Here is an 11,467-nt window from a genome sequence, read left to right as displayed (position 1 = left end):
TTAAACCTGGAGGTAGAGGGATCACGAATCCTGCCCCAGCACAACAACAATCTGACCTCAAGGAACTACAGGACGAGGTATGCAGCCTGAAAGAGACAATAAAACTACTTGTTGATCGTATGGGATCCCTGCATATTTGTAACAGAGACTCTGAGTCAGTAAATGTTTCTGAAGATTGCATTAGCTCTGATGATGACTTTGATGTTGATTACTCCCAACCTGCACAAAGACCTCATAGTTGTGTAGAATTTCAATGTTCTATACCTGAAGAGAACAGAGTTAGAAGTTCATGTTCAGCCCCATCTAGATTAGCTTTTCCCCATCCTGCCTCCCAATCTAGTTCTGTACAGCCTCAGCCTTTGATTGCACCCCAGTCTAGTGTTGTGCCTACTCATAATCCCCAGCCTAGGCCTCAGCCCCTTCAACCTTATCCTGCCTTTCCATCTAGTTCTTTACAGCCTCAGGTTTCCTCTCAGTCTGGTGTTTTGCCTCCTCATATCCCTCAATCTAGCTCCCAGTCCAGTTCCCAGCCTTCTCAACCTCAGCTTGCCTTTCCATCTAGTTCTGTACAGCCTCAGGTTTCCTCTCAGTCTGGTGTTTTTCCTCCTCATAACACTCAGTCTAGCTCCCAGTCCAGCTCCCAGCCTCCTCAGCCTTATCCTGCCTCCCCATCTAGTTCTTTACAGTCTCAGCCCCAGCCCCACACAGCTTTAAAGTCTAGTTTTTTGCTTCCTTGTAATCTCCAACCTAACTTCCAGCCTGCTCAGTCTTATCCTGCCCCCCAATTTGATCTTCCAACTCCTGCTGATTCCCAGTCTAACCCATTGCCTCCTTTGGCTTTACAGCCTGGTCTTTTAGTCCAACCTGCTCCCCAACCCATTCCTTCAGTACAGCCTGCTCCTGTATCCAACCTTTATGTCCCTCCTCTACCTGGCCTACAGCTTTTAGCTGCTCCTGTCCATAGCTTTTACGCGCCTCAGGCTCACTATACCAACTCCCCTTCCCAAACTCCTGTTACTAGCCATTATTCATCCCGTATAGTTACTCCTTCCTTTCCTGATTTTCGCAGTGATGACCCATATGAATTCATTATGTTGAAAATGGCATTAGACAACTTGGTACCCCCCTATGAGTCTGAGATGTTTAAGTATCATGTTTTATTGGACCACCTTTTGCTACCCTCTGCTCGCTACATAGCATTATCATATGCCCATGACCCACAACCGTACACCAAGTCAGTAGCAGCTCTTGAACAGCAATATGGTCAGCCACACCATCTTGCCCTGAGAGAGATATCCTCTATTTTGCAACTCCCTCGAATACGTCCAGGAGATTCAAAGGGTTTTCATGCCTTTGCCCTTAGAGTACAATCCCTAGTGGGAATGCTTCAATCACTAGGTCCAGGAGCTGGGACAGCAGAGTTGTCTTGTTCATCCCATGTCCAACAGTTATTAAGCAAATTACCCACTGACCAAATTGCAAACTATGCACGGTACGCCCAGTTACACCATCCCCATGTCCAGTATAACTTAATGCACTTCAGTGCTTGGCTTCAAGGAGAAGCCCAATGCCAAGCTCTAGCATCTGGTGTTTTGGTCAGTAGTGAATACACAAGACCAGCTAGATCTGCCCCCATCAAGTCATTCAAACGTGAGAACCAATTTACAGTTCCTACTTCCTCATATTTCCAACAAGCTAAAGCCCAAGCCAAGAATCCAACTCTATTATATTATATATATTACTGTAAAAGTCAGGAGCATAGCTTGACATACTGTTCCCAAGTTAGACTACTAAGCCCAAGTAATTTGAAGGAATGGATCAGAAGCAACGGATTATGTTGGCGATGTGCAAAACACCATCAAGCTAAGGAATGTAACCTTAAGAAACCCTGCCCAAAATGTCAGGGTCCACACCTTGGTGTTCTTCATGAAGCAAACAGGAAAACAGATGATTTAGTCCCTCAGCATTCGTCCTCCAAGGTACTCTACCTGAACCCATCAAGCTATTCCCCCAAAGTGCTTCTGAAGATGGTAAAGGTCATTCTGAGTTACAAAGGTCAGTCTTGCCATGCATATGCTCTTCTTGATGATGGTTCAGAACGAACAATGATCTTGTCACAAGCTGCAGACACATTACAACTTGAAGGAACACCTGAAGTTTTGGAGCTTCACACCATTCGGCAAGGTATTGAACAAATACAAGGCTCATCTGTAACATTCAATATTGCAGCAGCAGATAATCCATCTGAGCAATATGTAATCAAGGGAGCGTTCACATCCTCAAATCTTGCTTTGACTGAGCATAGCTATCCAATGAGCTATTTCAAAAGGTACTACCAACATCTGGAAGATCTTCCCCTGCCAGATTTTGACAATGCCATGCCAATGCTACTCATCGGAGCAGACAACACTTACCTGATAACTGCCATAGACCAGGTGAGGGCTGGACCCCCTGGAACCCCTGTGGCCATTCACACACGATTGGGATGGACCCTGCAAGGACCAACTTACCTACACAAGGTAAAAAGCAAAGTCCAATGTATGCATGTTTCCACATCTTCCTCTGCTGAACTCATGCACAATGTTGAGAAATTGTGGCAAGTTGATGTCCTGCCCTATCAAAATGAACGAGAGGTCACACGATCTAAACAGGACGCACGAGCCCTGGCCATGCTGGAAGAGAAATCTCAGACAGTCAAAATGGATGGTGTTCAACGTCACTCAACTCCCCTTTTGTGGAAAGATGAAATGCCTACCATTAAATCTGGAAAGGAAGCTGTATTCCCATTGCTTCGTAGCACAGAACGAAGACTGCAAAATGATCCATGTTTGACTGCGGTCTATGCCAAAGAGATCACAAGATTAAAAGACTTGGGTTATATTTCTTTAGTGTCCCCAGAACAAGAAGCTAAGTCCAATGCATCCTGGTACATTCCTCATCATTTAGTAGAACATAACCAAAAATATCGCATTGTTTTCAACTTTTCCTTCTCTCACAAAGATTACGTTCTAAATGAGCAACTCCTTCCAGGACCTATCCTTGGTCCTACATTAATTGGTGTACTCCTCAGATTTCGTGAACATCCTGTTGCAATCAGTGGCGATATCAAGGCAATGTTCCACCAGATCAGACTCCTTCCTGAAGACAGACCATTCACTAGATTTCTCTGGCGTGAGCAGATGACTGAAGCTCCTTCAACCTACGAATGGCAAGTACTACCCTTTGGGACAACCTGCAGTCCTTGTTGTGCTGTTTATGCACTCCAAACTCATGTCAGAAACCACCCTCAAGCAGACAAAGACATTGTAGACACAGTCTTGCAGTCTTTCTATGTAGACAATTGTTTGCAGTCCTTGAAAGATTCAAAACAAGCTAAAGAACTCATCACAAGGATCAGAACAATCTTGGCTGAAGGTGGCTTTGACATCTGTCAGTGGGCTAGCAATGATCCAGCAGTGATTGATGAACTCCCACTGGAAGCTCTGGCAACCAGCACAATTCAACTTTTGAATCAAGATGCTAACAATCCACTTGAAGGAACGCTTGGATTAACCTGGGACTGCACTTCTGACACTCTCGGTTATAAGTACCGTCCAGTGAAATACCACACTTTAACAATGAGGAATGTGTACAAAGTACTGGCCACCCAATACGACCCATTAGGTTACCTAAGTCCTTTCATCACTCGAGCCAAAATCATTCTCCAGAAATTGTGGTCAAAAAAGAGAGAATGGGATGACCCTCTCCTACCAGATTCCTTGCAACAATCCTGGCAGGAATGGGAAGAAGAACTACCAAGTCTGCATAACATTCGTTTTCCTAGATGGTATGGAACAAGTGATCAAGCAAGTGAACTGCATGTCTTCTGTGATGCTTCAGAACAAGCATATGGTTCTGTAGCTTACATCAAACCAGAGAATGCTCAAGGTGACATCCACATATCCTTTCTCATGGCAAGATCCAGAGTTGCACCCAAGAAAATCATATCCATCCCACGACTAGAACTGTTAGCTGCTGTAACAGGGGTGCAATTGGCTAAACTCTTTCGAACCGAATTAACTTTGAAGATAGACCAAACCTTCTTTTGGTCTGACTCCACTGTAGTTTTAACATGGGTGAAATCAGAATCCTGTCGCTACAAACCTTTCGTAGCTAATCGTTTGACAGAGATCCTAGAACACACCTCCCCAGATGACTGGCATTATGTGGACTCAAAGAATAATCCTGCAGACTATATAACTAGAGGTCTTAACCTAACTTCCTTGGCATCATCCTCTAAATGGAACTATGGTCCATCCTTCCTCCAAAAACCACAAAATCTTTGGCCATGCATGCCTCCTTGCCCTGAAAATACAATCAAAGTAGAAATGAGAAAACAATTTTGTGGTCATGCAGGAGCTGATGTGCCCAGTCCATTGCCTGACATCACAAAGTACTCCAGCTGGACTGACTTGGTGAATGAAACACATCAGTCTTTAACTCCAACAGTCCCAGACCTTACCCAGAAACAGGTGGAAGCAATGCTGTTGTCCCAAGCCCAGAACGAAAGTTTCCCTGAAGAGATGAATGCCCTCAAAGCAAACCACCCTGTTCCAAACTCCAGCAGACTTTCAGCTTTAGCACCTGAGTATGATCCCCATACAAAACTGATTCGAGTGGGAGGTAGATTAAGACGGTTAGACATTGTTGAACCAGACACCATCCATCCAATAGTTCTAGATCCCAGGCACCCTTTAACATCACTCCTTATCAAACATTATGATGAGATCCTGTTTCACTCTGGTCCAGAGAGAGTGTTCTCAGAAATTCGAAGGTACTACTGGATTCTGCGTGGACGGCAAGCTGTGCGCAAACACCAGTGGTCTTGTATGCAATGCAGACGATGGAGAGCAAAACCAATCAATCCACAAATGGCAGATCTACCATCGTCTCGCTTACAGGTATGGCAACCCCCCTTTTGGGCTACAGGAATGGATTGTTTTGGACCTTTCATGGTTAGTCATGGCCGCAAAACAGAGAAAAAATGGGGCATACTATTTAAGTGTCAAACTACACGGTGCATTCATATTGACCTGCTCAATAACCTTGACACAGACAGTTTTCTAATGGCACTTCGAAGATTCATTTCCAGGAGAGGATGTCCTTATGAGCTGTGGTCTGATCAAGGAACAAATTTCAAAGGTGGAAGTAAAGAACTGAAAGAAGCTTTCGAGAACCTCAATTCTAACTTGAAAACAGTACTGGCCAAACACCAGATAAACTTTCATTTCAATCCTCCTAACGCTCCTCATTTCGGTGGGACATGGGAAAGGGAGATCAGATCCATCAAAACAGCACTTCAAACCATTCTTTGTAATCAGTCTGTAACTGAGGAAGTTTTGAGAACAGTACTGGTGGAAATAGAAGGTATGTTAAACTCAAAACCTCTGGGTTATGTATCTTCAGATATCTCTGACTTGGATCCAATAACTCCTAATATTCTGCTCATGGGGCGGCGGGATGCATCACTACCACAAGCAGTGTATGCACAGACTGATGCATTGAAACGGAGACGGTGGCGGCACAGCCAAATCCTGGCAGACCAATTTTGGACTCGATTCATTAGAGAGTACCTCCCCACTTTGCAACTAAGACATAAATGGAAACAGTTGACTGATGGCCCAAACTCACAAACAGCAGTACTTGTAATGGACCCTCAACAGCCTAGAGGTATGTGGCCAGTAGGCAAAATTTCTCGCCTTATTCCAAGTTCTGATGGACAAGTTCGTACAGCTGAAGTATGTTTAAATGGTAAAAGTTATATTAGACCTGTAGCTCGTCTTATTCCACTTCAGGTTGTTTCTGAATCTAATATTCTTTCTTCCTAAATTCATCAATATGCACACATATTGAGGGGCGGCTGTTGGAAATTCCCTGAGAGCAGGTAAACTACATAGACCATAATTCTTTGCAGCAGGATAAGGCGGGGCTTAGAGGTTAAAATGGCACTGTCGGCCATTTTATTATTTCTTTGTTTGGCATGGTCTGAGGATTTGAACCTCTTTTGGATTGTGGACTGAGCTTCCAATGGATGTGTGTTTGTATAAAACATCCATCCTGTGTATCCATCCTGTAGATACAACCATCCTGTATAATCTCTCCATTCACCCTATGTCTCCCTACATCATCTTCCTTCCTCCATCCATCCTTTCCTCAGCCATGCATTAACTGTCCATTCATACACCTGCTCTGCCTCATCGTGAAATATGCTGTGACTCTGAGAATAAACTGCATCAGTTGAAGTTCTGTTCATCCTCCTGTGTTTTAATGGACACACCATCACGACAGCCACCCTTCCACCAAATGCAATCCAACTAAACTTTACAGCACCCCTGTTACAGCAGCTAACAGTTCTAGTCGTGGGATGGATATGATTTTCTTGGGTGCAACTCTGGATCTTGCCATGAGAAAGGATATGTGGATGTCACCTTGAGCATTCTCTGTTTTGATGTAAGCTACAGAACCATATGCTTGTTCTGAAGCATCACAGAAGACATGCAGTTCACTTGCTTGATCACTTGTTCCATACCATCTAGGAAAACGAATGTTATGCAGACTTGGTAGTTCTTCTTCCCATTCCTGCCAGGATTGTTGCAAGGAATCTGGTAGGAGAGGGTCATCCCATTCTCTCTTTTTTGACCACAATTTTTGGAGAATGATTTTGGCTCGAGTGATGAAAGGACTTAGGTAACCTAATGGGTCGTATTGGGTGGCCAGTACTTTGTACACATTCCTCATTGTTAAAGTGTGGTATTTCACTGGACGGTACTTATAACCGAGAGTGTCAGAAGTGCAGTCCCAGGTTAATCCAAGCGTTCCTTCAAGTGGATTGTTAGCATCTTGATTCAAAAGTTGAATTGTGCTGGTTGCCAGAGCTTCCAGTGGGAGTTCATCAATCACTGCTGGATCATTGCTAGCCCACTGACAGATGTCAAAGCCACCTTCAGCCAAGATTGTTCTGATCCTTGTGATGAGTTCTTTAGCTTGTTTTGAATCTTTCAAGGACTGCAAACAATTGTCTACATAGAAAGACTGCAAGACTGTGTCTACAATGTCTTTGTCTGCTTGAGGGTGGTTTCTGACATGAGTTTGGAGTGCATAAACAGCACAACAAGGACTGCAGGTTGTCCCAAAGGGTAGTACTTGCCATTCGTAGGTTGAAGGAGCTTCAGTCATCTGCTCACGCCAGAGAAATCTAGTGAATGGTCTGTCTTCAGGAAGGAGTCTGATCTGGTGGAACATTGCCTTGATATCGCCACTGATTGCAACAGGATGTTCACGAAATCTGAGGAGTACACCAATTAATGTAGGACCAAGGATAGGTCCTGGAAGGAGTTGCTCATTTAGAACGTAATCTTTGTGAGAGAAGGAAAAGTTGAAAACAATGCGATATTTTTGGTTATGTTCTACTAAATGATGAGGAATGTACCAGGATGCATTGGACTTAGCTTCTTGTTCTGGGGACACTAAAGAAATATAACCCAAGTCTTTTAATCTTGTGATCTCTTTGGCATAGACCGCAGTCAAACATGGATCATTTTGCAGTCTTCGTTCTGTGCTACGAAGCAATGGGAATACAGCTTCCTTTCCAGATTTAATGGTAGGCATTTCATCTTTCCACAAAAGGGGAGTTGAGTGACGTTGAACACCATCCATTTTGACTGTCTGAGATTTCTCTTCCAGCATGGCCAGGGCTCGTGTGTCCTGTTTAGATCGTGTGACCTCTCGTTCATTTTGATAGGGCAGGACATCAACTTGCCACAATTTCTCAACATTGTGCATGAGTTCAGCAGAGGAAGATGTGGAAACATGCATACATTGGACTTTGCTTTTTACCTTGTGTAGGTAAGTTGGTCCTTGCAGGGTCCATCCCAATCGTGTGTGAATGGCCACAGGGGTTCCAGGGGGTCCAGCCCTCACCTCTTCTATGGCAGTTATCAGGTAAGTGTTGTCTGCTCCGATGAGTAGCATTGGCATGGCATTGTCAAAATCTGGCAGGGGAAGATCTTCCAGATGTTGGTAGTACCTTTTGAAATAGCTCATTGGATAGCTATGCTCAGTCAAAGCAAGATTTGAGGATGTGAACGCTCCCTTGATTACATATTGCTCAGATGGATTATCTGCTGCTGCAATATTGAATGTTACAGATGAGCCTTGTATTTGTTCAATACCTTGCCGAATGGTGTGAAGCTCCAAAACTTCAGGTGTTCCTTCAAGTTGTAATGTGTCTGCAGCTTGTGACAAGATCATTGTTCGTTCTGAACCATCATCAAGAAGAGCATATGCATGGCAAGACTGACCTTTGTAACTCAGAATGACCTTTACCATCTTCAGAAGCACTTTGGGGGAATAGCTTGATGGGTTCAGGTAGAGTACCTTGGAGGACGAATGCTGAGGGACTAAATCATCTGTTTTCCTGTTTGCTTCATGAAGAACACCAAGGTGTGGACCCTGACATTTTGGGCAGGGTTTCTTAAGGTTACATTCCTTAGCTTGATGGTGTTTTGCACATCGCCAACATAATCCGTTGCTTCTGATCCATTCCTTCAAATTACTTGGGCTTAGTAGTCTAACTTGGGAACAGTATGTCAAGCTATGCTCCTGACTTTTACAGTATGGGCAGGATTGAGATTTCGCATGCACAGATAGAGTTGGATTCTTGGCTTGGGCTTTAGCTTGTTGGAAATATGAGGAAGTAGGAACTGTAAATTGGTTCTCACGTTTGAATGACTTGATGGGGGCAGATCTAGCTGGTCTTGTGTATTCACTACTGACCAAAACACCAGATGCTAGAGCTTGGCATTGGGCTTCTCCTTGAAGCCAAGCACTGAAGTGCATTAAGTTGTACTGGACATGGGGATGGTGTAACTGGGCGTACCGTGCATAGTTTGCAATTTGGTCAGTAGGTAATTTGCTTAATAATTGTTGGACATGGGATGAACAAGACAACTCTGCTGTCCCAGCTCCTGGACCTAGTGATTGAAGCATTCCCACTAGGGATTGTACTCTAAGGGCAAAGGCATGAAAACCCTTTGAATCTCCTGGACGTATTCGAGGGAGTTGCAAAATAGAGGATATCTCTCTCAGGGCAAGATGGTGTGGCTGACCATATTGCTGTTCAAGAGCTGCTACTGACTTGGTGTACGGTTGTGGGTCATGGGCATATGATAATGCTATGTAGCGAGCAGAGGGTAGCAAAAGGTGGTCCAATAAAACATGATACTTAAACATCTCAGACTCATAGGGGGGTACCAAGTTGTCTAATGCCATTTTCAACATAATGAATTCATATGGGTCATCACTGCGAAAATCAGGAAAGGAAGGAGTAACTATACGGGATGAATAATGGCTAGTAACAGGAGTTTGGGAAGGAGAGTTGGTATAGTGAGCCTGAGGCGCATAAAAGCTATGTACAGGAGCAGTTGGAAGCTGTAGGCCAGGTAGAGGAGGGACATAAAGGTTGGATACAGGAGCAGGCTGTACTGAAGGAATGGGTTGGGGAGCAGGTTGGACTAAAAGACCAGGCTGTAAAGCCAAAGGAGGCAATGGGTTAGACTGGGAATCAGCAGGAGTTGGAAGATCAAATTGGGGGGCAGGATAAGACTGAGCAGGCTGGAAGTTAGATTGGAGATTACAAGGAAGCAAAAAACCAGACTGGAAAGCTGTGTGGGGCTGAGGCTGAGACTGTAAAGAGCTAGATGGGGAGGCAGGATAATGCTGAGGAGGCTGGGAGCTAGGCTGGGAGCTAGACTGAGGGATATGAGGAGGAAAAACAGCAGACTGAGAGGAAACCTGAGGCTGTACAGAACTAGATGGAAAGGCAGGCTGAGGTTGAGGGGGCTGGGAGCTAGACTGAGGGATATGAGGAGGCAAAACACCAGACTGAGAGGAAACCTGAGGCTGTACAGAACTAGATAGAAAGGCAGGCTGAGGTTGAGGAGGCTGGGAGCTAGACTGGGAGCTAGACTGAGGGATATGAGGAGGCAAAACACCAGACTGAGAGGAGACCTGAGGCTGTAAAGAACTAGATGGAAAGGCAGGATAAGGTTGAAGGGGCTGAGGCCTAGGCTGGGGATTATGAGTAGGCACAACACTAGACTGGGGTGCAATCAAAGGCTGAGGCTGTACAGAACTAGATTGGGAGGCAGGATGGGGAAAAGCTAATCTAGATGGGGCTGAACATGAACTTCTAACTCTGTTCTCTTCAGGTATAGAACATTGAAATTCTACACAACTATGAGGTCTTTGTGCAGGTTGGGAGTAATCAACATCAAAGTCATCATCAGAGCTAATGCAATCTTCAGAAACATTTACTGACTCAGAGTCTCTGTTACAAATATGCAGGGATCCCATACGATCAACAAGTAGTTTTATTGTCTCTTTCAGGCTGCATACCTCGTCCTGTAGTTCCTTGAGGTCAGATTGTTGTTGTGCTGGGGCAGGATTCGTGATCCCTCTACCTCCAGGTTTAAGATGGGTAGCTGAAGGCCTTGGATTAGTGGTGCAGGGTTCCTGTGGCTTTCCAAAGCCCACTGACTCGACGTTATATTGCTGAAGATGGGTTGGAGGCCTTCTCTGCCGTGTGGATCGTCTGTTCTCTTGATCTGTATCCATCATAACTGCCATTCCTGGGTTTCGGCACCATGTAAAGTTTAGTTGGATTGCATTTGGTGGAAGGGTGGCTGTCGTGATGGTGTGTCCATTAAAACACAGGAGGATGAACAGAACTTCAACTGATGCAGTTTATTCTCAGAGTCACAGCATATTTCACGATGAGGCAGAGCAGGTGTATGAATGGACAGTTAATGCATGGCTGAGGAAAGGATGGATGGAGGAAGGAAGATGATGTAGGGAGACATAGGGTGAATGGAGAGATTATACAGGATGGTTGTATCTACAGGATGGATACACAGGATGGATGTTTTATACAAACACACATCCATTGGAAGCTCAGTCCACAATCCAAAAGAGGTTCAAATCCTCAGACCATGCCAAACAAAGAAATAATAAAATGGCCGACAGTGCCATTTTAACCTCTAAGCCCCGCCTTATCCTGCTGCAAAGAATTATGGTCTATGTAGTTTACCTGCTCCCAGGGAATTTCCAACAATATGCTTGTTCTGAAGCATCACAGAAGACATGCAGTTCACTTGCTTGATCACTTGTTCCATACCATCTAGGAAAACGAATGTTATGCAGACTTGGTAGTTCTTCTTCCCATTCCTGCCAGGATTGTTGCAAGGAATCTGGTAGGAGAGGGTCATCCCATTCTCTCTTTTTTGACCACAATTTTTGGAGAATGATTTTGGCTCGAGTGATGAAAGGACTTAGGTAACCTAATGGGTCGTATTGGGTGGCCAGTACTTTGTACACATTCCTCATTGTTAAAGTGTGGTATTTCACTGGACGGTACTTATAACCGAGAGTG

The 11,467-nt window shown here is 44.5% G+C and overlaps 1 protein-coding gene across 1 annotated transcript; it reads right to left on the bottom strand.

The window, feature by feature from the left end:
• Positions 1-258: 258 nt before the first annotated feature.
• On the bottom strand, positions 259-10,665 carry LOC125806059 (BRD4-interacting chromatin-remodeling complex-associated protein-like). Its single transcript, XM_049485564.1, has 6 exons — positions 10,048-10,665; positions 8,815-9,933; positions 8,340-8,490; positions 7,876-8,030; positions 2,415-2,510; positions 259-264 (listed from the first exon to the last, which is right to left on the bottom strand). Exons 1-6 carry the CDS (start codon positions 10,663-10,665, stop codon positions 259-261), a joined length of 2,145 nt encoding a protein of 714 aa, XP_049341521.1.
• Positions 10,666-11,467: the final 802 nt, after the last annotated feature.

The sequence above is a fragment of the Astyanax mexicanus genome, chromosome 12 (assembly GCF_023375975.1).
Source record: "Astyanax mexicanus isolate ESR-SI-001 chromosome 12, AstMex3_surface, whole genome shotgun sequence".
NCBI classification, from domain to species: domain Eukaryota; kingdom Metazoa; phylum Chordata; class Actinopteri; order Characiformes; family Acestrorhamphidae; genus Astyanax; species Astyanax mexicanus.
The sequence above is the reverse complement of the archived record's forward strand: the minus strand, read 5'-3'. Positions and strand labels throughout refer to the sequence as shown.